Here is a 25,422-nt window from a genome sequence, read left to right as displayed (position 1 = left end):
TGGAGTAGCCGGAGAAGTCCCTGACAGCTTCCCTCTGCAGAGAGGTCTGGAGTCTGAGCTGCCTTTGTACAGACCTAGTGACCAGCCTGGAACATGGTGGAAGGTAAAGATGTAGTCATATGTGCAGCTGCCACCGTCCAGACTTGGGCTTCACGCAGTCTTGAGTGCATCCCAAGGCACTCCCATGGATCTCCCTTTTCACTGTGATGGGTTACTTCCGGGAGAGAAGAGAGGGGAAGCGTAAACACAGCCCATCTTTCCGAGACAGCATCATGCGCCTGTTCAGAGAAGTGTCCCTGACAGTGATTGAACGGAAGTGACCTTCCCTGGGGCACCTCCCTCGACCACCTGAGTATTTCATCCTCGGATTTGGTGGGCTCTGTTGCTGAGTGATCCTCCCCTCCCCAGATTAAAAGGTCTTTGATGAAGAGTAGCATATTGTTGTTCAGGAAAAATTGAGGGCCCAGGGAGGGGCCCAAACAACCTGGGAATTGGAGCCTATCTGGGTTTGAATCTCTGAATCTCGGCTCTACCTGCGTGAGGCCTTGGGTCAGTGCCTGACCCCTCCCAGTCCAGGTCCTCCTCCTCAGAGCTATGAGGATCCCAGTGGCTGCTCTGGATCCTTCTTCTCTTTAGGATTATGAGTGTCCCAGTACCTGACCCCTCCCAGCTCCAGATCCTTCTCTCCGGACTCAGGGCCCTGCCCTCTCTGAGCTCTGGCTCCTCCTCTCAGGGCTGTTGGGATTCTTTTGGCACATGTGCGGCCCTCAGTGCAGCCCTGACCCCTCCCAGGTTCTCAGTACTTGGTGTCGGTACTCAGGGCTGGTTCCCACCTGGAGGTTTGAGCAGAGAATATAGGAGAGCCTGGGCTCCTACATTTTCCCAAATCTGATTGAGCGCCTGGTCTGTACAGGGACACTGCTCAGGGGCTGGACATTTATAAGTGACCAAATGAGTCCCCAGTCTCTCGAGCTGGCATTCTAGAGGCAGGAGACAGATGACGAACAGGGGGGCACAGAAATCAGCGTGAAGAGCTTGTCAGCAGTCATTGTCAGGAAGGAAATAAAATGGGGCGATGTGAAAGGGCGCTGCCTAGGAGATGCCAGAGCTGAGGTCTGCTGGGTGAGGGGTCCCCTGGGGGCAAGGGGTGTGAGTTCCAGGCATGGCACATGCATAGGCCTTGAGACATGAGGGGCTGGGGAGGGTGTTTGGGCAGGGGGCAAGGCCCAGGTGAAGACGTGGAGGCAGCTGCAGGGCTCTGTCCTGGGACAGGTTTAGGAAGAGGAGGTCTGCAACAATACTCTGTGACTGTTCTGACCCACGCTAGGGGCTGCTTGCCTGCTGCTAAGGGGCTAGCTGCGTGGGTGTCAGCCTGGCCATCGGTGGCAGGAGGAGCCTTAATTTAGCCTCTACTCCCCTCCCACTGTGAGGCCCCAGGAGGTGGGTTTGTCTCTCCTTCCTGGGGGGCCGCCCCACTCGGCCCTAACTAGGTCGCTTCTTGCCAGCCCTGTCTGTTTTTCATATGAGCTGTCTTTATTTTTTAAATTTTTTTGGCTGCGTTGGGTCTTCATTGCTCCACACAGGCTTTCTCTAGTTGTGGCGAGCAGAGCCTGCTCTTCGTTGGCGGTGCACGGGCTTCTCATTGCGGTGGCTTCTCTTGTTGTGGAGCACGGTCTCTAGAGCGCAGGCTCAGTAGTTGTGGCACACGGGCTTAGTTGCTCCGTGGCATGTGGGATCTTCCCGGACCAGGGCTCGAACCTGTGTCCCCTGCATTGGCAGGCGATTCTTAACCACCGCGCCACCAGGGAAGTCCCCGAGCTGTCTTCAGGAATAGGTAAATTTGCTGCCCCTCCTGGCCTCTGGCCAGGCCCCTGTAAGCCCTTTGTCCAGGCACGTGTCACCTTCTTGACAGTTTTGGCAGGAAGGCTAGCTTATTGTTCCCACTGTTCATTGGGGGCAGTTGAGGCTCTGAGGGGCAGCGTTGCCTGCCTGAGGTCATGCTGACTGTCCTCACTGGCCCAGGCTGCCTCTCCAGTTGGGCGGGAGTTTGAGCCACAGCTATGAAAGGGAGTCCCACTGTGGTCTCAAGTCCTCATGACATGCCAGCATCCCAGGGTCCCGAGAACATTGGTGACATGAGTGGCCATGCAAATTCCTGAAGTCGCCAGCTTTGACTGTACCGTGCCCTCTCCCCTGAGAAAGCTTGCAGGTGATAACCAGTGCCTGTGGATTGTGCCCTGCATGCCAGCGCTGGCCTGAGCTGTACATGTTACTTCATCTTGTCCCCTGGCTGTCAGCCCTGTGGTGGGGAGCGGTTCTCAATTCTTAGGTGAGGAAACAGGTAAAGACTCTGGGAGGCCGAGTCACCAGAAGGAGTCTCCCAGCTGGGATGGGGCTGAGAACCGGGCATCTGGCTGGAATGCAGTATGTGTGGCCTTGAGCTTTGCCTTCTCTGAAGGGTGGTGGCCGAGTGGACTGGGCTGGCCCATTGGTGTCAGGAGCATGACGTAGGGGTTCGGTTTGCATGTGTGTTTCAAGGTGGGCATTCAGTAGGTCTGGGTGGGGTGAGTCCCTCCCAGAGGCGCATGTCTCATAGGTACTGAGGGAAGGCGAGCAACCTGGGGTATGGAGTGAGTGCTGGTCATTTCTGCAGATGGCCTATGAGGCTGTGTGAGGGGCCAAGCCCCGCATCTGCCACTGTGACCCTTGACTAGGCTTCCGGCAGCCATTCACCATGGTGACTGTGTGTAAACAGCCGGTGGCTCTCGGAAACCCACCCTCTGTTGACTCATCGGCAAGGCCAGAGTTCATCACCCTTGAAGTAGTTTTGACATCACACCCGGATTGTGACATCTCTGGGGAGTCCTTGAAAAACAAGACTGTTTCTCCTGTTCCATGCATCTCTTGTCCCGGAGCAGACCCTGGTTTTGGGAAATCTGCTTCTTCATGGCAACAGCCCTGCTCAACGTGCCTGACTGGAAATCCATCCTGTGCCTTTGGGCTTGCCTCCCCTAGGTCCTTCACTTGTAGGGCCTTGCTCCCTTGCTCTCTGCCTTTATGACTTTCTCCTTGGTCTGTGACTCGCGTGGCCTGGAGGTGTCTGAGATCTCACCTCTAGCGATACGTGGCCACTCTGCAGTCACCCAGAGACCACAGGGATGCTTTCCAGAACAATCCCTGCAAACAGCCTCTGACCTGTAGTGCAGTAAGTGACACAGACAGCCACCATGTGCAGTTTTATCACTTTGCTTTTTAATAAAGAAGCTGGTGTCCAAGTAAACCATTCAGGGGGAGATCTCCTGTTCCCACACTAAGTGGCTGCACTGGAATCCGATGCTAATTATATCCTCCTAGCTGGGTCCCTCCCTGGCCACACTGAGATGCGGCTCCTGGCTGAGTCACCAGGTCAAAGGGGTGCGTTGGTGACTCGCCACAACCCTTCCAGAGGGGAGGGGGCCTCACATGTCTGTGAAGTTTGTGGGGTCACCGAACTCCTGTTTAAAAGCGACACATGTCAAAAGTTTCTTTCTTTTTACCACAAAAGCTGTAGAGTTCAGTGAAGAACACTAGCAATTCCCTGTTCCATGGGCTGTTGTTGGCACCTCAGCGCCTTCCTCTGTCTTGCATCCAGAGGAAATGGACATCACAGTGGTGTCCTCATATAATCTCAGGTCTCGATTCTTTTTTATCGCAGTGCTAAACTTTGTTTTTTAGTGGCTTTAGTTCTAGTGTGCTGTCCGGTACTGAGGGCTGTGCAGAGATGCTGAATTGCAGTGACAGGCATCCCTGGCGTACCTGTGCATTTGAGAGTGGAGCTGGAGGTTGCAGGTGCTGAACGGTGCAACTATTGTATGTTGAAATCGAGGCCCAGGAGGGATATGGTCTGGTTTGTGGTGTTGGATGCTCAGGGAGGTCAGGCCTAGAGGTGGGGAGGCTGGGGGTGGAGACTTTGATGGCCTGAGCTGGGGTCCACTGGGGTCGGGCAAGGGGACAGATGTAGAAGTATTTGGGCTGTACCTGGTTGGGGGAGGCGGACATTTCTAACCTTTCCTGATTCTGGCCATAGGGCAGAAGTGTCTTTGCACGCTCGGCTTACTGTCATGCCTGAGCTGGGTTTGTGAGAGTCGGGTTATGCAGGGCTTGATGAGACGCTAATGGTCACCTCTGGAGTGACTCTTGGCTGGAGGAAAGGCGACTGTGGCTGATCAGAGAGCTGCTGCAGGTCTGTGGTGGGTGAACAGCATCAGCATCATCGTCATTGATGTGGAGCGAGGTGGAAGACGTGCGTGTGCAGCCGTGGTGATGCTCCTTCAGGGCCCGTATCTTTCTGGGTTGCTACCTTTGTCTCAGGGTGTGGATGTCATGAGTTTCTTGCCAGTGTCGTAACCAGTGCAATTTGAAGGCGGTTTAGAATGGATGTGGTGGCCTTGGAAGCCAGCAGCCTTTCTTTTTCTGGTTCTTGGATTGTGTTCGTTGCTCAGGGGCAGTTGGATAGCAGGTTTCCTTTATTGTGCTGGCATTGACCAGTTTCTGGACAGTGGGTGTTCTGGACACTGGGGGAGCCAAGGCTGGGCCTGGACATAGGGGCTGCACCCTGAGACAGCATTTGGGTGTCAGTGTCACCCCAAGTCAGCCTCATGGGCAGGCGAGCAGGTGGGCTACGCCGTCCAAGTGCAGATAACATTGGGTCGAGGGCCCAAGGCTTGCTTAGCACTTCCCAGGGTTCCCAGGCACACTCCATAACAGGAGGTCCTGGAGAAGTTCAGCCCACCTTGGACTGCTGTGCTTTCAAGAAATTAATGAGCCGCCGATGATCAAGGGCTGTGGTTAATGCTCCACATCATTGCTCCATCATCGGTGTTCTCCTGGTAGACCTTCAGAAAGGGAGACTGCGGCTTGGCACAGGACACCTTTCCCGAGTACGTGCCCTTCCACCTACCCTGGTTCCTAACCCAGGCCTACTGGGAGGGTGTCAGCTCCTCACTGTTTGCCTTGCTGCCCCTGTGTCTGTCTTAGATACTAAGGGAGGGTGTCCTAACAAGGGAGTGCCTCCCTCAAAGGATGCTACACGTTGGGGTCAGGTAACCTGGCTCCAGCCAGGTCCTGCTGACAGCCTGGGGGCCCCAGGCTGCTGGCTCCCTCCCAAGCCTCAGTTTCCTGGGTTGAAGCAACACCTGCAGTTGTAGTGGCCTCCCAGGTCAGATGGGCGAAACGTATGGATGCTGACTACTCCTGCCCCCGTGTGTGTGTGTGTGTGTGTGTGTGTGTGTGTGCGCGCGCGCATACTCTACAAATGATCTGAGAAAGTGAAGCCCTTCAGAATTTAAAATATCCACTTCTTTGCCTCTATCGTCAAGGATTTTTTTGTAAAGTAAAGAATGACTAGATTAAATGGATTTCCCCAGTCTTTTTTAGCCACTTTCCTGCCTGGAAGTCCACCGCACTGTGTCGGAGGGAGCTGGGCCCTCTCATGCATCCCGCTTCTTGATCCCTCGAGCGGCCTCAGTGGGCACTACTGGTGGAGCAGGCAGTGAGCAGAGGCCAGATGGAGCTGAGGAGGGACAGGAGGCCGTGCCCGGGTTTCTGGAGACGTGTCCGGCTGGGCCTGGGGATGACTGCTGAGCCCACCGGGTTTGTGGCTGCTGCCAGCGGAGTGTGAGGAATCAGCCCCAGAGCCCAGGATATGGTGGCTCCATCTTTGCCTTCAGGTTGTGCTCAAGCTTGTGAGTATTGGGGAGTCACACAAGGGCAGTCTCGAGGGGCCAAACTCCCTCTCCATTCGAGAATGCTGTTCCCTAGGTATGTGAGGAGGGGTTCCTGGCCCTTCCATCATCCAGCTTGGCTGAGTGTGGCCCTGGCAAAGGTGTGCAAAAGCCGAGTAACGAGGGGCCACCCTGTCCGCCCCTGCCCTTTCCTGGGCCCCTCGGCTTCTTTTTGGACAGGAGTGGCAGGACACGGGCATGAGAGGCCTGAGGAGTCCCTGGCCTACCTCTCTCCCCATCTGGATGTATGCCTGTGGCCTTCGTGTCCTGTTTATTAGACTGACTGACTTGGTCTCACCCTGCAGTCCCCACATCCCTATGGGGGAGGCCAGCTGAGGGCATGGTGATGATGACTGCCAGGCGGGAGAAATGCAGCGGCGATGGGGAGGGAGGTGCCCTTGGGAAGCAGGGCAAGTGAAACCATCCGGGAAAGGCCTAGAATGTCAGCGTGAGATCTGAGAGAGCGGCTGAAGGAGGGAGGCTGGTAGGGAGGCTGGGAGGGTGGAGCAGCCAGAGGAAGTTGGGGGTAAGGAGTGCCTGAGCCGGAAGCTGGGGTTAATTTCATCATCCAGGGAAGCCCTGAGTGAGTAGCTGTGACTCCTCTGCTTTGTGTAGGTGTAGACGGCTGCAGCCCCTTCCTGGGGGCTCCCTGTGGAAGGCTTGACCCCATGGCTGATTTCACTGTATGCATGAACATTTTCCCTTGGGGGCTTCCTCCTGTGACAGGCAGGACTGGGGGCAGGGTTGTGGTCAGGGAGGCCTTGGGAGTGCTAAGACCAGTCAACCCCAGTCTTCACCTGGGATCTCTCAGAGCCTTTTCTAAAAAAATTTTTCATTATTGTTATTTTTTATTTTTATTTTTTATGCGGTACGCAGGCCTCTCACTGTTGTGGCCTCTCCTGTTGCGGAGCACAGGCTCCGGATGCGCAGGCTCAGCGGCCGTGGCTCACGGGCCCAGCCGCTCTGCGGCATGTGGGATCTTCCCGGACCGGGGCACGAACCCGTGTCCCCTGCATCGGCAGGCGGACTCTCAACCACTGCGCCACCAGGGAAGCCCTATTGCTATTTTTTATCTTTTTTTTTTTTTTTAAGAGTGAAACCATATATAGCTGAGACCACTCCTATTTATTTATATCTGTGTTGGATCTTTGTTGCTGCACACGGACTTTCTCTAGTTGCGTGGAGTGGGGGCTACTCTTGTTGTGGTGCGCGGGCTTCTCATTGCAGTGTCTTCTCTTGTTGCAGAGCACGGGCTCCAGGCGCGTGGGCTTCAGTAGTTGTGGCACATGGGCTCAGTAGTTGTGGCTTGAGGGCTCTAGAGCGCAGTCTCAGTAGTTGTGGCCCACGAGCTTAGTTGCTCAGCGGCACGTGGGATCTTCCAGGACCAGGGCTCAAACTCGTGTCCCCTGCATTGGCAGGCGGATTCTTAACCGCTGCACCACCAGGGAAGTCCTGTTATTTTTTATCGTTAATTGTAAAATTCACATAACATACATTTACCATCTTAACCATTGTTAAGTGCACAGTTCAGTGGCATCAAGTATATATATTCACATTGCTGTGCAGCCATCACCACCATCCATCTCCAGAACTTGTTCATCTTCCCAAACTGAACCTCTGTCCCCGTTAAAAACTAACTGCCCGTTCCCCTCCCCCAGCCTCTGGCAACCACAATTCTGTTTTCCGTCTCTATGAATTTGATGGCTCTAGGGACCTCTTAAAAGTGGAATCGTACAGTATTTGTCCTTTTGTGACTGGCTTATTTCACTTAGCATAATGACCTCAAGGTTTGTCCATGGTGTAGTATGTGTCAGTATTTTCTTCCATTTTAGGGCTGAATAATTTTCCATCGTTTTGATCTACCACTTTTTGCTTATCCATTCATCTGTCAGTGGACATTTGGGTTGTTTCCACCTCTTGGCTGCTGTGAATGATGCTGCTGTGAACATAGGTGAACAGTTATCTGAGTCCCAGCTTGCAGTTCTTTTGGATATACACCCAGAAGTGGGATTGCTGGATCATATGGATCATATTCTATGTTTAACTTCTTTTTTTCTTTTTTTTAAAATAAATTTATTTATTTACTTATTTATTTTTGGCTGCTTTGGGTCTTCGTTGCTGTGCGCAGGCTTTCTCTAGTTGCGGCCAGCTGGGCCTACTGTTCGTTGCAGTGTGCGGGCTTCTCATTGCAGTGGCTTCTCCTGTTGCGGAGCACGGGCTCTAGGTGCACGGGCTGCAGTAGTTGTGGTGCCAGGGCTCAGTAGTTGTGGCGCATGGGCTTAGTTGCTCCGTGGCATGTGGGATCTTCCCAGACCAGGGCTCGAACCCATGTCCCCTGCATTGGCAGGCAGATTCTGAACCACTGCGCCACCAGGGAAGTCCTATGTTTAACTTCTTGAGGAACTTCCATACTGTTTTCCATAGCAGCTACACCATTTTGCATTCCCACCAACAGTGCACAAGGGTTTCAGTTTCTTGACATCCTCACCAACACTTGTTATTTTCTCCTTTTTTTTTTTTTTTGATACGCGGGCCTCTCACTGTTGTGGCCTCTCCCTCTCCCGTTGTGGAGCACAGGCTCCGGACACGCAGGCTCAGCGGCCATGGCTCATGGGCCCAGCCGCTCCGCGGCATGTGGGATCTTCCTGGACCGGGGCACGAACCTGCGTCCCCTGCATCGGCAGGCGGACTCTCAACCACTGCGCCACCAGGGAAGCCCTATTTTCTCCTTTTTTTTTTTTTATTTATTTTTTTAATTTTTTTTATTTTCTCCTTTTTTGATAGTAACCATCCTGATGGGTGAGAGGTGATCTTGGAGCCTTTAAAATGTACTAAGATGCCTGTGACTCTCTGGTGAGAGTTAAGGTCTGAAGGGCCTCTGGCACTTGTTGGACCATTGATAGGCTCAGGAGTTCCCTGTGAAGGTGACAGAGAACCTGACCCCAGCAGAACGGAGGCATGTTGGCACCCACACTTGAGGTGGGCTTGGGCTGGCTTCAGGTCCTGCCTGAGGGAAGATTTTGAGAGGGTCACCCCTGGGAGCAGATGACAGGAAGGGCAGGGAGAGCAGGTGTGGCCCCACCCTGAATGAGAAGCTGTGGTCAAGTGGAGATGACAGTGACAAGGGGAGGATAACAGTAATGAGTTGAGATAGCAGTGCCTGTGTAGGAGCCTGGGCCCAGTCAGGACCCAGGTCTCTAAGTTGGGAGAGTTAGTACGTACCTTGGGTGGTCTGGAGAACCTGTGGGGGGGGCAAGCAGTGGGGGCTGAGGGCCAGGGAAGGGTGGGAGTGTGTGTGACATGGGGTCAGCTCAGGTAGCTCAGCTCTCTGCCACCCTCACAACTTCCTGCCCTTCCAAAGGCAAGACTTCTGTGCTCCCCACTCCCCCTAAAACCAAAGAGAGGCCCTGAGGTCATGTGACAGGGAGGGTCTGGGCTCCTCCCTGCGGGCACCTGAGGCTGCTGGGCCCTACCCTAGTCATGAGCTCCGATGTGGCAGAAGCTACTCGACTTTTGTGAGTTCAGCAGTTTGTGTCCCATGTTGAATCACAAGGGGACTGTTTCAGAAAATGGGCTTTCTTCCAGGTGGGAAGCGGCTTGGAGACCCCAAAGGTCAGGCACTGCCCTTTGTGGGGCACTGGGCAGGTACAGGCTGAGCTTCAGCCTTCAAGACCTCCAGTACCGTTGACCGCGCTCCTGCCCTTGACCTGGCCTCAGGGCCTGTGTGAAGGTGCATGAGGGGGAGGAGGAGCAGTGTTTTTTTCTGGACCCAGTGGGCAGATGCAGCCCGCTTGCCCTCGGTGGGGACTTCAGCAGGTGGGCTCCCTGTGCAGTCCTGCTTCTGCCTCCAGTTCTCTTGCATGGTGTGTGTGCATGCGTGCGCGCGCACAGCGTGCACCCTGGCCCCCATGCTTTTGGTTCCCTCCATCCAGGGGAGGCTGATCTGAGAGGGCCCGAGGGCCCTGGTTGGGGTGACCACCCTGTTATGCTGCCCTGGGCTCAGGGTGACCTGCCTTCTCTTACTACCCTGAAGAGAGTAAGTGGGCCGGGAGGTTCCTTTTTCCTTTTAAAGTTTTATTTATTTATGTGTTTATGTATTTATGTATTTATTTAGGCTGCACCAGGTCTTAGTTGCAGCATATTTTAGTTGCGGCATGCAGGATCTTTTTTTTTTTTTTTTGGCTGTGTTAGGTCATCGTTACTGTGCGCGGGCTTTCTCCAGTTGTGGTGAGCGGGGGCTACTCTTCGTTGAGGTGCGCAGGCTTCTCATTATGGTGGCTTCTCTTGTTGCAGAACACGGGCTCTAGGCGTGCAGGCTTCAGTAGTTGTGGCACCCGGGCTCAGTAGTTGTGCCTCGTGGGGCTCTAGAGTGAAGGCTCAGTAGTTGTGGCGCATGGACTTAGTTGCTCCGTGGCATGTGGGATCTTCCCGGACCAGGGCTCAAACCCGTGTCTCCTGCATTGGCAGGCAGATTCTTAACCACTGCGCCACCAGGGAAGCCCATGCAGGATCTTTTTTGTTTTTAGTTGTGGCATGTGGGCTTCTTAGTTGCGGCACGTGGGATCTAGTTCCCTGACCAGGGATCGAACCTGGGTCCCCTGCATTGGAAGTGCAGTCTTTTTGGGGAAATTCAGCTTCCTGCTGTGGACCTTGTGGTTCTCCCCACATCTGGAGGGAGTGATTTAACGGTCCCGGTGCAACACTTCCAACAAGGGGAAAACCCACTGAATTGAGTCAGGACAGCCTAGCTCACAGGGGCTAGAGTGGGGGCAAGCTCAGCTTGGCCTCGCCCTTGATGGTGGGTCCCTCCCTGCCACATTTTCAAGGTCCTGACAGTGAGCCAGTGCCACATCGCCCTTCTGACTGCTCCCTTTACCTGTGGGATTAGTGGTGGAACTGATGGGCCTTCTTTTTGGCCCTGAAGAATCTGAGGTCTCTTGGGCCCAGTGTTGCTGCTGTAGCTGTTGGCCCCCAAGACCAAGGCCTCGGTAGTTTGCCACCATGTTAGGTGAACAGAATCGGATAAGGATGCTGATGAAGTGCACTGTTACGGCATGTTCCTTTTTTCAGTGTCAGCCTTAGAATCTAAAATGAGGGCCAAATCTGGCCCCCACCTGTGTTTGTAAATAAAGTTTTATTGGGACGCAGTGGTGTTGTCTATGGCTGCTTTTGCACTGCAGCGGTGGCAGAGTTTTTGCAACAGGGACTATCTGGCCCTCAAAGCCTGAGACATTAACTCTCTGGCTCTTTACAGAAGAAGCCTGCAGTTGCTGGTCTGGAGTGTTGGGATGGGTGTGTTTAGCAGACTGTTGCTGTCCTGAGGGAAAGCTCAGGCCTCGGACCCCTGGTCCCTGGGCTGTTGCCTGCAGCCCTGTGAGCCCTGGCAGACAGCTTGCCATGGCATCTCAGGGCTAGACCGATGCTTCAGAGGGTCCTTTTTGTCCAGCCTCTTCATTTCATGGATGGGATGTCTAGAGAATGGTGGTTGGCCCACGGTCACATCAGCATAGATAAATCGAGCCTCAAACCCAAGGGTGTCCACTCTGGGACTGCCTGCCCTCCCAATTTCATGGAGACTCCGAGGCTTCCTGCCCCTCTTGTGAGTCACTGGGTTTCCTGGGAGCAGCTTTTCTCAGGCACAGTGACAGGTTTGGCACAGCTTCCAGTGGGCCTGGCCTTTTTATTTGTGACCTTCTGGTGAACTCTGGAAACATAACTGTGCAGCCTGGGTGGGAAGGGCTGTGTGCGTGTCCCTGGCCGAGCTGGGAGGGTGGGCGTCTGCCTCTGATTCGAGTCAGGCTCTGGCTGAAGTCCTCCTCGTCCCTCAGCCTCAGCTCCATGGGTGTACAGTGGGGCTGGTGTCACCTTCCGAGGGGAGATTGTTTCCAGTAAGGGGTCAGTTCCCACAGTGTTTTCGAATGTGTTTCATGACATGAGGAACAGTCAGATGACAGTGGTTTCAGATGGGTCCCTTGTGTGGAGACGACGGACAGCAGGCCTCTCCTGCTCCCCAGGAGTGAGCTGTCCTCAGGCGGGGCCCGGGGGTTGGCGTTCGGTGAACCTTTGGAGTGTTCTCAGCTCTGGACGAGTGCTACCTGTAGTTAGATTCTGACAAGTGCCATCTGTAGATGATTCTGAGTTGGACACTAGAGAAGGCCTTCTTGGGCAGGCCTCTGCCAAGGGGCCGCGGTTTCTGGGTTCTGTTCGCAGAAATGGCATGATTTTGCTGTTATCTGATGTCATTTCTCCCTTTGTAGAATCAGATGGGACTGTTGAGCTGTGGCAGGGTGGGCAGGGGGACCGTGTAGGGGGAAGTTCGAGGCAAGGGGGAGGTCCACAGGGGGATCATACTGGGGACATCCCAGGGTGGAGAGACTGCTGGGAGATGTCTGGGGCAGGGACAGGCCACAGCTAGAAGAATGTGTTCCTTCCTCCTCTGGTTGTACTCTTTTTGGTATTGGATGCTCACAGATGTCTGCTGGTTCCAGCAAAATATGCTCAGCTCACAGTGGATCTGGCTAGTGCGATGAGGACAACCAGCCCTAGTCGCCTGTGTCCAGCTTGTCTCCAGCCTGCTCTGGGGAGCGCACCAGGCCCATGCTTGCTCCCTTACCTGTGCACAGCGTCCCACTAGTCGAGAGCCTTGTTTGTAGAGCCACATGACATGGTGATCCGTGCCAGCTTGCCCTGACAGGAAGCGGAGCTGTGTTAAGAAGGATTCTGAGGTGGTGTTTGGCCTGGAGTGTAGGATTAATGGTATGTGGCCCCTGGCCCTCCCTGGTCTTAGCCCTGCCATCTAGCATCTCTGTGGGGAGGGTCCCTTCTTGTTATTGAGCAGGTGAGGTTAGTGACCCCCCAGGTGAGCCTGGGCTGTGAGAGTGGGGCCAGCGAATGGGGCCTGCCAGTGCCTGGGTATGCGGGGCTCGGCTCACAGGCTGTCAGTGGAAGGTGGACTGATGCCATGCTACAAACGCACAAAGCTTTGGACCTCTTTTTCCCCAGGGGTTGAAGGTGGCTCTCCAGAGTCTGTGCCCCAGAGCCGTGGCTCTGATTGCACTTTGTCCTGGGTCTTCACACAGCTCCTGCCACCTGCCTCTCTTCCTCCTGGTTTTGGTCTCTCATGTAAGAATTCACTGAGGCCTGGATGCTTTCGTGTGACAGGAATTGCCAAGTGTGTGATCTGCTGGGCACAGTTCCGCTTTGGTGAGTGGCTGGTCTGAGCAGACGTGGCTTCTGCCTCCGTGCCCTCTTCTTGGAGCTCCTGGTGCTGTTCCTGGGGCTCAGCCATTCAAGAGCGAGCACACAGAGTGGGTGTCCCCCTGCTGTTGCTTAGCTCAGGGGGCGGGCGAACTGGAGGTGTTGAAGCAGGTCACTGGAGGACGCAGGGCCCAGGCCTGGGGCAGTGAAGCAGGATACCTCGAATTGGCTGAACTGGGGCTGGTTTTGAGCCAGCCTGCAGACCTGGGGAGGCTGCCCACTGCTCCGTGTTCATGTGGGCACCCAGCAGGCCTAGGTACAGAGGTTCCGGGTGTCTGAGCTCTGTACCTCAGACAGCTGAGGGCCGGGGTAGGGAGGCAGGCCGTATTGTTTCTAAACTCCCACTGGTATTGACCATGCATGGGCTGGGTGGCTGCAGAGTGCAGCGCAGGACACGGGTTGGGGAGAGGGGACTGGCTGGACGGTGGCACCACTCTCTGGACCTCATTTTACCCCCCCGCGGGATGGGGGTCATGTTGTGGGGTCTGTGCCTTCCTTCCATGCTGCAGCCCTAGCTGTCTAGCAGAAGAGTCAAGGCCTGGGGTGTCTCTGAAAGGTAGGCATTTGCTCCTCTGTTGGAGCCATAGGCCAGGGATCTCCTGGGTGCAGGCATCATAGACCTCAGGCTAGCCGGCTCCTCTGCTGCTCAAGGTTACGGGGTCTTTGCGGGCCCTCAGAGCCTGTCGACTGGACAGGTTGGTGGCCGGACTTGGTGGTGGCTGTACAGAGCTTAGCAGAGTGGGCATGTTCCATTGTAAATAGCATTTCCCATGACAGCCCTTAGAGCACATTAGAGGTGGTGAGCGGGGACACAGTTCATGCACAGACGCTGCCGGGCCTTAGGCAGGATGCAGGCTGGGGAGCTCTGTTTGTTTAAAGTTGGGTCTTGTGTTCTTGGTTGTTACTTATTAAGCCATTGATTAACCTTGTGGGTGGTACCGAGCTGGCCTTAGGCCTGGCAGGTGGGGTCTGAGCTCTGCAAGCTGGCCAATTCTGGACGGAAGAGCATTGTTGCTTTGAAAACCGGGTGCTGGGATTGAGGATTCTGGAGCCTGTAGTTGCTTCCCCTTCTGGCCCAGTCATAGATGAACGTGACTGAAATCAGATGTGCACAGCAGTTTCACATAGGCGTCCAGGAGGAATCCTGAAGTCTGCGGAAAATTTAGGGGAAATTTAGAACAGTGATCCCCACGTCATCATTTTCACTCAGGATGTGCATTGAGATTTTGGTAACTCAGAGAGTCACAGGACTGCATTTGAAAAACAGAACAGGAGTGGCGTCAGTCAGCCTACGCGGGCAGATCCCTCAACAGGGTGGCTGGCCTCCTGCCTCTCTTCAGTCCCCTGCACCGCCCCAGCCTGTCTGCATGGTGGCCGAACACCCGTTGCCCAGGGCCTGAAATGAAATAGTGTGTGTGTGTCCTCTGCACACTGCAGCCACCTGTTGAGTCCTCCCCAGGCTCTGAGGCCCAAGCGAGGCCCTGGCCGCAGGGAGTAAGCAAGTGGGATGCTGACATGTGGGGTCCTGGTCAGCCCCAGGCATCTGGCCCAGAGCACCTGTCCTTAGGTGGACAGGCCGGGCTGCAGCCAGGCCCCAGGTGTGACATCCCAGTTTTGGAGTGCCTGGCCCTGTGCCGAGCATTGTGGGCCCTGAGTGAAGAGCGACAGTCCCGTGGGCTCTAATTCCACCTACAGGTCAGGAGGGTTTGCTGGAGAAGGAACATTTGCTGGAACCTGTTGGAAAAGTGGAATTCCTGGGGCCAGAGCCGGTGGTGGGGAAGAGCCTACACCCCAGGAGGCCCAGGAGGCTGTGCTGAGGAAGAAGCCCGGCCCTCTCCCAAGAGTGCCGCGATCAGACAAACAGGTCAGAGTGCTGGGGAGGGTGGCCAGCACACGGCACCGCAGGGCACAAGCTTCAGGAAACAGTGTGTGTGCCTGTGCCTCAAACACTTTTCCTCTAGGTCTCTATGGGCCTCTCCCCCTACCTTTGTAGTCTCTGCTCAGAGGGCTCCTCCGTGTGTCCCCGGCACTCAGCGTGTCCCCTGAGGTGTGAGTGCTCCTGTCCCAGCGTCTGGTGCCACATCGGCACTCTGTAGCAGCAGGGTGAACCATACCATATGAACATGTGGTGGGACCGTGTCCAGGAGGGGTGCAGGCCCTGTGTGGTTGCCTTGTCCAGCTCACTCTGCCCAGTCTGTTCTGTCACTCCAAGGGCCAGCATCCTGCTCCAGATTCAGGATGCCGTCAGCTCAGCTCCCTCAGCAGACCCCTGCCCTGGAGGCCGTAACTGTTCTCAGTGGGGGGACTCTCCTCAGTCACATGTGTCTGATTCTCTCCCTTCCTCATTCTCCAGCTCTGCCAGATTCCTTTTCCAAATATAAAAGCTCTGCCACCTCCTTCTCACCAGCTTTATCCCAGTACTCACCCCAGGGTGGTGGTATTCCCTCCCAGAGCACCATAAAATCCCCTCTGGAGTTGCTTGGGGCAGCAGCGCAGGCCCCAGGGTGGACAGTGCCGCTGGAGGACCAGCGGCTCACAACACCTCCTCTGCGGCGGGTCTGGGCCTGGTGTGTTATGCTAATTTGAACGTTTTTCTTTTTGAGCACGGTTCCCTTTTTACCAAGTAAAACCAGCTTAAAATGCCACTTTATAAAGCAGGTGACAGGGGTGACTCTGGCGGGGGCCGGGGAGTCCTACTGGGTGGCCCATGCCATGGGGGTTGGGCCCCAGCTCTGCCCAGGAACCCTTGGTGAGATTCTGGCCTCATCCTGGGCAGTGTCCTCCCACACCCAGGGCTTTCCAAGCCTCCACAGCCTGCCTGGGTTGGGGGCACCCCAGATGGCAGCATTGGGGCATTTGCTTGGAGCCCCGTATGCTCCTTCCTGGGCATTGGCAAACCTTGCTAGGCTGCTGAATGCTTTCCTCAGGTAGGGGCTTTTGGATTCTGCATTTATGGGCCCAGAACTTCTTCCCTAAGTGAGCTCAGAAGCAAAAAGAGGAAGGTCATTGAGTTTCCTCGCAGAACCCTGACCACGCTGCACGCGCACGTTCCTGCTCCTCTGTCCTGGAGATCTGGGATGCGGCCGCTGGTGTTGCTGCTCTTTGTCTTCCTTCATGGATAGGGTTTGGGAAACCCAAAAAGCTGCTGTTTGGGGTCCTGGAATGTCCTTGGTGGGGATATTTGACCTTTTGACTCTAAAGGTTTCCTCCTAATTTGGCTGGTTGGAGGGTTTTCTGTGGTGGTGTGGTCCCCATTTGCAGAATTGACAAAGGCCGGCTCACCCTGGGTTCTGGCTGCCCCAGCGGTCTGCGGCACCGCTGTCGCCAGTGCCTCCACCTGGAGCAGTTGGTGCAGGCCTGCACCCCTCCCTCCCTAGGGGTCTGTGCCCCTTGTCCCCCTCACCTGGGATGCCCTCTGTCCCCTCCTGACTCACTCCTGTCACACCCACGACTCACGGAAAGCACTCTGTCAGCATAGATAGCTCTGTGGTCATGGCTCCCGGAAGCCTCCCTGCACCCACAGACACGGGGCCTGCCGTGTGTTCTTGTGCCGTCACCCCAGGGTCGCCGTGTCTCTTCTCTGGTTACACTGCTTTCCTGGAGCCCTCATTCATCTCTGGCTGGGGGTGTGGGTCCTTAACGGGATATCCAGCCACAGTGATAGGGGCCACTCCTGTCCTACAGAGCTCTGGGACATTTGGTGGCCTAACGTGGAGTTTCTGCCACCTGTTACAAACCCCTCATTTGTAACAGCTGGGTGGTGTTGCCACTCACTGCTGCTGGGGGCCCCTGTGGGCGGCGATGTGCGATTCACAGGGCTCCCGGGGACCCCGCTGCCCAGGCCCCAGCATTCTCTCCTTGACAGTCTCCTCGGGAATTCCCTGGCAGTCCAGTGGTTAGGACTCCTCGCTCTCACTGCCTAGGGTCCGGGTTTGATCCCTGGTCGGGGAAATAAGATCCCACAAGCTGTGCAGCACGGCCAAAAAGAAAAAAGGCCTCCTTTTTAGTGTCGGTGCTCTTGCTGCCTCCCCTCCTTCCTGCCCACCAAGAAGCACACTCCTGGAGTCCAGAATGCTCCCCAAGGACGGAGTGTACATGAGAGGGCCTGGCACACACCAGGCCTTTGCCGTGAGCCTGTGAATTTGATTGGGCCTTCTCTTTCTGGATCAGTGGTTTCCGACTTTGTTTTGCTCTTACATGGTGCAGCCAGCTCTTAGGCACCAGCCAGGTGTGTCAGACAGACCAGTGGGAAGTGCCTCACTCCCACAGAGCACACCTTGCTGAATGCTGAGGCCCCTCAGGTCCTGCCCCGTGACTCCAGTGCAGCCTCATCTGCTCCCGTGAGCAACTGGCACCTGGCTCAAGATACTTGGCCAGCCCGACCACAGACTCGAGGGAGGGCCAGGCTCTGCTGTCCTGTGGGTTGTGCCTTGTTCCCCACTGCCCCCAGCAGCTGACCTTTCATGCCACCTCTGCGAGCGTGTCCCAGGACGTTTCCCACTTCTTTTTGCATACCAGATTGTCTTATTCTTCCTAATTTTGTGGTAGTGCTGGGCAAAAATGGTATCTCTCATTTGTGTTTTCTTGGTGGCATCTCATGTATTTTAGCCACTCGTACTGTCTTCTCAGTCTGTGCCACTCGTCGCCTTTTCCTCTTGGTGTGTGTGTGTCTTTGAATGGGCCTCACTCCCGCGCCAGTTAACCCCCTCAGCTCTCTCACTGGGTGCCACCTGAGTGCTGTCTGCTCTCCAGAACGGCATTGCGGCGTGGTCATTTCTTCTCCCAGGTGCGACCCACCACACACTTTTTTAAAAAAAATAAATTTATTCATTTATTTATTTATTTTTGGTTTTGTTGGGTCTTCATTGCTGCGCGTGGGCTTTCTCTAGTTGCGAGCGGGGGCTACTCTTCATTGCTGTGCGCGGGCTTCTCACTGCGGTGGCTTCTCTTGTTGCGGAGCATGGGCTCTAGGTGTGTGGGCTTCGGTAGTTGTGGCACACGGGCTCAGTATTTGTGGCGTGCGGGCCTAGTTGCTCCGCGGCATGTGGGATCTTCCCAGACCAGGGCTCAAACCCGTGTCCCCTGCATCGGCAGGCGGGTTCTTGACCAGTACACCACCAGGGAAGCCCGTGACCCACCACACTCTTGACCGAACAAGATCGCCTCGGTTTTGGCTTGGCTGTCCCTGTGAGTGACACTTACTCATAGGCTCTTCTCTGGCAAGTCAGCTGTGTAAAGCTGGCAACCAGCTGGCCATTTGTCACTTGCTTGAGTGTGACCGTGGACCCAGCTGGCTAATGACTTTGAAGCACTTAGACTGTGTTGTTAGACTATTTTCCAGGGTCTTGGGTTTGCTTCCATTTACCTCAGTGACATATTAGTGGAAAAAACGTGCTTGTGGATTGGAAAATACTAGTCTGTATAGCCCCTGTTGGTTCCCAAAGTTATTCCATATATGTATAGCGTTTGAGCCCACACCAACTTCAGGAAGCAGGGGTGGTCAGTTAGGGCCACTGTGCCAGGCCATGGGAGGCACTGCTTGTCCCTGGGTCAGAGTGAGGGCTCACTGAGAGGTCCGGGCCCCTGTGCCATGCTGGCCTTGGCTGGGATGAGGATGTGCCATCCATCAGCCCCAACACACAGCTGCTTCCCTGAAGGAAGCCATAATTCCCCCATCATCCCTTCATCCTGCAAGGGTGGTTCCTATTTCTACCTTTGACAGAATCAATTCCTTGAGGAGGAATCTGCTGACAGGTCCTGCTTGGAGAAAACTGGATTTGACCTGCAGGATTTCAAATGTCATGACCAGAGGGTTGATGGGGCTGCTGTTAAAGGAATCCACGACAGACGTCTGCGTGGTGAGTGCTTGGTGAGCACCATCTAAGGGGTTCAATCAAATGCTGAACATGCACTGGGGTCCTTACGGAGATACCCACCACGTACATGGCAGATGTGGAAACATGAGTGTGGCTAGTAATCATGTTTTACTTAAATGAGCTTATTATTATTACTTTTATTATTATTGACTTGTTATCACCTTGTTGAATATTATTTGAGGTCATCAATACAGTTTTGGGAAAGGTTCCCTGGCTCTGATGGTTCCCTTGGTTTGGGGGGTGGGGTGCTCCCTTTGTCTGGGTCTGGCCTGTCAGCCGTCCCTGGTGGGGACGAAAAAGGCAAGAACAAGGTCATTCCCGTTTCTCAGATGAGAAAACTGACCACACAGCTGGTTAGAGGGTGGTTTCCCTCACTCTGGAGGTCCTCGGAGGTCTCTTGGCCTTGCCTTCTTCCTTGCGTCAGGGTTGTTGTTTGTTTTGTTTTGTTTTAAAGAGTGTTGCAATACTTTATTTTCCAGCGTTCAGAAACTGAGAGGCAGGAAGGAGCCGGAGGTCACGTGCGTGGCAGAGCCGGTTTGTGCTGTTCTGTACGTTGTTTCAGCACAGCCCCGTGTGACCAAGCCAGAGAGATTAAGTGTCTTACTTAGGTCACACAGCTCTTAAGTGGAAGCAAATCCTCTGATCGTAGTTCTGGGCCCTGAGACAGAAGTTTTGCTTTTGAGTCCCAGCAGCTGCTGAAAGCCCCAGTGTATCATTCCTGTTCTTAAGCCTTTGGTTCCCTGTCTCTGCTGGGACCGGTTGACTGATGTGGAAGCCTGGCAGGTGCACTGCTCCGATCTCCTATAAGGAAAGGACAGGACACCTCCAGGTGCTGCCTCAGCTTTCAAGCAATGCCCAGCCCTTCCCCCCCAGCTATGGGTTGGGTTTGAATGGCTTGGAGTGGTGTGGAGGAGGGGACCCTGGACCTTGGAGTGGGTTAGAACGTTTTGGCTTATCGTCCCTGCATAAGGCTGTGAGTTTCATGTGACGTTCTCCTTAACCCAGCCCCCGGGGCAGCGTGGTGGTGATGTGAGGCTGGACCAGCCGAGGGCCCCCAGTTTCCCCTGACCTCTCATCCTGGTTGATTCTGTGTTCCTAGCCTAGAAGTCCGGAAAGCGTGTGGACTGTACTGTGCAGTCTCACTGCCGATGCACGCGACTGTCAGTGCCAGCGAGACACTTCCGTCTTCCTTTCCTAAATAGACCTTCTGGTCCTCCTTCCGCTGAGGCGGCTGGCCTGGAGTCCTGCCAGGTTCTCCTTCTGTGATGGCGCAGATTGTAAGCTGCTCCTGAAATCTAATTTCAGGCCTGAGATAAAACGGTTTTGACCTGAGGTTGTTGAGTTAGGAAGACAGGAGACTTGAGTTTTTCCTTCTAGGGGTTTCGTGTTGCTGGAGTGATGTTTGCTCGCTTAGAAGACTCGGTATTCTGGCCATGGTGAGAGTCCACTGTGCTCCTCCTGTCGCTGAGGCTGGCCTCACTGTGTCTCCTACACAGACTACCCTTCTAGAAACTTTAAAAAAAGTTGTTTCTTGCGCCTGACCTGGTTTTATTTATTTTCGAGCTCAGGAAGACGTGTTCTGTCACTCACAGGTGTGGCACGTGGCTGGGTCTCCTCAGGTTTGGCCTGTTGAGCAGCTGAGTGGTGGAGGCAGCATTTCCTGGGTCACCCCTCGGGGGACTCTGCTGCTTCCTGAGCCTGGAGGTTGCTCTGGCTCCGTTGTCTCCGAGATTACAGAATGCTCACTGCAGGAGGCTCCTGCCTCTTTTGGAATCTCAGCCAGTGTCTGCGCTTGAGGTCCTCCTGTGTGAGGCAGGGGCTGCACCACCCCTGGGCTCACACATGGTTCTCCTTTGCTCCAGCGTGCCGCGTGGCACACGCTCATGCACGGCCGTCGCAGCTCGAGGCTGTCAAGATCTGAAGTTTGTCTTGGTGATGCCTAAAGGCACCTGTGTGGGGACCTGGCCGGTCTGGGTTGAGTCCTCCTTCCCTCGTCGTGGGGCTCAGGCATGGCCCGAGCCTCCGTTTCTCCCTCTGTGAGGAGGGAGCAGTTGCCCCTTCCCTGGAGGTTGCGAGGGACTGAGTGGAGTGTCAGATGAAGGGCCACGTGAAGGGGTGTCCTCTGCTCATCGCTGTCACGCTGGGGAGAGGATGCACTCGGCCACACCTCCACGCCTGTCCAAACCCTGGTCATCGTCTTTTGGGGCATGCAAATCCCCGCCGTCAGGGCAGAGAGCAGGTGTGCCAAGGAGAGGCCCCTTCTGGAGAGTGCAGGGGACTCTGCTCGGCCCTCCTCCCTGAGCCCTGTCACCCCAGGCTCAGGTCAGAAGGTCAGCAGAGGCACTGGCCTCTGCCAGATCTTTCCCTCAGCCCAGGCTGAGGTACTTGGGGTCGGCCCGCCCATCCCCTACCCTAGTGCAGACTCCCCGGAAGTGGCTGTGCAGGGGACCTGGCTTCTGCCGGCCCTGCCTAGCGCCGGGGTCCCCTCTTCCCTCCCATCACTCTACTCTGCCCGGCTCAGCATCCTTAAGACTGGTCTCTCTGTTTGGACCCCCCCCCCACTTTCCTCCCTCAGCTGCAGTGGGGAGCTAATGGGGACACGAGTGAGAAGGAATGGCAGAGGCCAGCAGCTCCCATCTGGGGTCTCCTGCTGCTCCTTACTGGCTCCTGTTCTGTGCCCCAGCTGCCCAGAGCAGTGGTTGACACGCGTGTGGGACCAAGCAATGCCCCTTTGGGTGATCAGGCCCTCTCTCCCTGCTCCGTTTCCCTGGTCTGGCCTCCCTTGAGGTCTGTCACCTCCCATCCTTCTGGTCTTGGCTCAGCGCCCCCTCTCATCCCATCAGAACAGCCTCTCCCAGTGTCACTCTATTGTCCACTCTTAAACTGTGCCAAGGGACCCTGAGTGGACAGGGCAGCGTCTGTCTTATTGGCTGCTGGGTCCCCGCCTCCTGCCTCCATCCTTCCAGCTTGCTGTAGTGCTTTTGCTGCCTTCTCCAGCTATTAAGTCCTAGGCGAGATGGTTCTGAGATTGCACCTGCCAAAGGTGCCAGGTGTCCAGGTGTTGCCAACTCAGGAAGTGGAGGGAGAGGATTCCAGTCTGGCATGGGCAGAGCCGATGCAGCTCTGAAGGCAAAGAAGATGCTGGGAGATGCAGTTACCTGGTCTGGCGCCCAGAATGCTGGCAGATGAGTGTGGGGTGGTGGGAGGGGTCCAGCTGAGCAGAGGTAGGGAGTTGGAAATCTTCGTCTGTGGTCTTTAGTGCCAGGCAGCAGAGAGGAGGGACCTGGGGGGTAGAAAGACCTGGGGGGATTTCAGGGAGGGTCTTTGGTCTTTGGGGATCCTCATGCCCTGGGATAGATTTCTAGTATTGATTTTTGTTTCTGATTACCTGCCTGGTGAGAGAGACCTTACTGTGCCCTTGTAGGACAGGTCACCTCTTAGGGGTCTCTGGGACTGTCCCCTCCGGAGGGCACCTGTGTGCTGGGACCAGAGCAGACAACACTGGGAAAAGTGATCAGTGACCCAGCAGGCCTTTCCCAGGCTGCAGGGTAAAGGACGGTGTTTCCCAGGGACCAGGTGGCTGGTGGGCCCTCTCCCTTTGTCTGTGGGGCTGTCTAGGTATGGACGTCCTGCCTGCCCTACCCGTTGGGTCACCTGGGTAGGTTAGAGAGGGAAAAATATGCCATGTTCTTGTCATTTCATCCTCCTGAGTGGGGCGTCTCGCTCCCATTTAATGGTCTCTGGTTTTTGCCCAAGATGAAGCCCCAGACCCTGCGTTCAGGGGAGCCCAGCCCTTTCTGCCCTGGCTAGCAGCCTCAGAGGGGACAGAGGTGTCATTATGCTGCCTAGAGCCCAGGCAAGCTCTGCAGTGCTGCAGTACAGAGACGGTGTTTTTTGGTAGGTGCTGGGTAGAGCTTCCCAGCAGGGCCTGGTGGGCAGCTCTGGTGACAGCGGCCCCTTCTCACCACCCTGGGGTCTGAGCTGCCTGTGACGGTCTCCTTCTTTCCTTTTTAGATTCTCATACAAATCCCTGGGCTTGTAGAAATGGTTTGTTTTTGGTACATCCCCCACTTTCCTTCTTAGTTACCCTCCTGGTCTGGTCTTGGTGCAGAAGACGAAGGCAGCCTGCCCTCGCCTCTGCTTGTCCAAGTAGCTTTAGAAACCGCACCAGATCAGGAGCAGCAGTTTGGCCCAGCCTGCTCTGTGAGGTGTTCAGAGCTGCCCTTTTCATTTTGGGGGTGGGAGGGGGTCTTAGGAGGAATTGCTGGGTGTGGGGGAACAGGTACTTATTCTAGCCTTTCCTGGTGTCATCTCAGCCCAGCTGATGGAGGTCCGACTGAGGCCAGCACACAGGCTCTTACTGCCAGGGGGTTTGGGGAGATGGGGCAGGAGGGACAGCCACTCCAGGGAGTAGGCAGCCTGACGCTGCAGAAGGGCAACCTGAGTGAGAAGGCGAGGCTTTAGAGAGGGGCCTGCTCAGGGGGAGGTACTCCAGACAGGCGGAGAGGGGGGGTCATTCATTTCCAAATGTCCTCTCAGTTGTGTGACACCTTGTGGTGCCTGCATGCACCTGTGTTCATGATGTAATAATGGCATTTTAAATAATTGGAACCAGATGTTCTAGGACTCAGCCATGTGTTCCCCACTGCATGGAGGACCCCCCCGCTCCGTGGGCATCAGCAGTACTGGTGTGGAGGCCGGGGTGCTGACATTCCATGCCCGAGTTAGCACTTTACGTGGCTTATCTGGTGATTCCTCACCCCCAACTTTCTGAGGCCAGGAGTAAATAGTGTTTTAGAGACAGTGGATTAGTGGGGGTAATTTTTTTTGAACACAGCCTACTTTATAAGCACCTTCCCAGTCAGGCTGTCATGGCCACATCCTATTTGGGGCAGCTCCTGGTAAGTCACTGAATCACAGACAGGGGCCTCGGCCCTTTCTGGGCATGATCCCTCTCAGATGCCTAAAATATGTAGAATTACCAAGGAAATGTGCTACACAGAGAGTGAATAAAGTATTAAAAAGGAATGTGTGACCTAGTAACAAATTTATTATGTTGATGTGTTAAGTGATGAGATCTAGCAGTGGATCTAGTTGCTGTAATTTTGAAATTGTGGTGAGCAAAAATGGTGTTTGAAGACAGCACCAAACCATTATTTGATGCGCTAAAGCATATCAGAGTTGATACTGCTCATAACTGCTGTAGTTTGTTGCCTGCCTTTGTAACTGAAGGAAATGCTAAGTTACAGTTAGTGGAAATAGATGTGTTTTTTCTTCCCACCCAAATTCAAGGACGCCCCAAATGTGAGCCCTGTTCTGTACACTTCTTCCGAAGTGGGGCCCTCAGCAGCTGTCTCGGGCATGGACCTCTGTAATCTGCTGTGAGGAATGAGGAAGCTTCCTAGTCTCAGTCTTGGAACCGGGGCTCCTTTGAGAGCTGGACAACCCCTTGGCTCTGGCCAGAACCTCTTGTGGTGCTAGGACGTCAGAGAGGTCCCAGAGGAGGGCGGGGATGAGTTGGGAGCCAGCACCAAGGACCCCAGGGCCAGTCTGAGACAATCTGAGTATCAGGATAAGTAAGGACTGGAATGCGCTTGAGACCATTGCAAAAGGCAGTCCATGAGTCTGTCCATATCAGGGCTCTCCAGAGAAACAGAACCAATACGAGTGAAGGAGTGAGAAGAGACTTGTTTGCGTGTGTGTGTGTGCGCGCGCGCGTTTGGCTGAGCCTCGCGGTTTGTGGGATCTTAGTTTCCCGACCAGGGATTGAATCCAGGCCATGGCAGTGAAAGTGCGGAGTCCTAACCACTGGACCAACAGGGAATTCCCTTGTGTGTGTTAAAAAAAAATTTTTTTTATTGAAGTACAGTTGATTTACAATGTTGTGTTAATTTCTACTGTGCAGCAAAGTGATTCAGTTATACATATATATACATTCTTTTTAAAATATATTTACTATTATGGTTTATCATAAGGATATTGAGTATAGTTCTCTGTGCTATAGGGTAGGACCTTGTTGTTTATCCATTCTGTGTATAATAGCTTACATCTGCTATCCCCAGCCTCCCACTCCATCCCTCTCCCACCCCCCTCCCCCTTGGCAACCACAAGTCTGTTCTCTATGTCTGTGGGTCTGTTTCTGTTTCATAGATGGTTCATTTGTGTCATATTTTAGATTCCACATATAAGTGATATCATATGGTATTTGTCTTTCTCTTTGACTTACTTCACTTAGTGTGGTAATCTCTAGTTGCATCCATGTTGCTGCACATGGCATTATCTCATTCCTTTTTATGGCTGAGTAGTTTTCCATTTTATATAGGTACCACATCTTCATTATCCATTCATCTGTCCATGGACATTTAGGTTGTTTGCATGTCTTGGCTATTGTGAATAGTGCTGCTATGAACATAGGCGTGCATGTATCTTTTTAAAAATTATTTATTTATTTGGCTGCTCTGGATCTTAGTTGCGACATGTGGGACCTAGTTCCCTGACCAGGGATCGAAACTGGGCCCCCTGCATTG

General features: G+C 54.5%; 1 protein-coding gene across 4 annotated transcripts in view; it reads left to right on the top strand.

Moving 5' to 3' along the window:
• ELL (elongation factor for RNA polymerase II) overlaps positions 1-25,422 on the top strand; it is an 81,668-nt gene that overhangs the window by 2,759 nt on the left and 53,487 nt on the right. Inside the window, exon 2 of one of the 4 annotated variants that reach the window (XM_089905292.1) lies at positions 18,742-18,877. The exons of the other annotated variants lie outside the window; for them this stretch is intronic. Coding sequence (XP_089761418.1) covers positions 18,821-18,877 — 57 coding nt within the window. The 5' untranslated portion in view covers positions 18,742-18,820. The remainder of the gene's footprint in view (positions 1-18,741; positions 18,878-25,422) is intronic. 4 annotated transcript variants of the gene reach the window in all.

Source organism: Delphinapterus leucas, unplaced genomic scaffold (genome assembly GCF_059928025.1).
Source record: "Delphinapterus leucas isolate spDelLeu-1000000601 "Yukka" unplaced genomic scaffold, BTC_Dleu_Yukka2 spDelLeu_asBTCV2_sq25, whole genome shotgun sequence".
Taxonomy (NCBI): Eukaryota; Metazoa; Chordata; class Mammalia; order Artiodactyla; family Monodontidae; genus Delphinapterus; species Delphinapterus leucas.
Note: the sequence above shows the minus strand (reverse complement) of the source record. Positions and strands in the feature narration are given on the sequence as shown.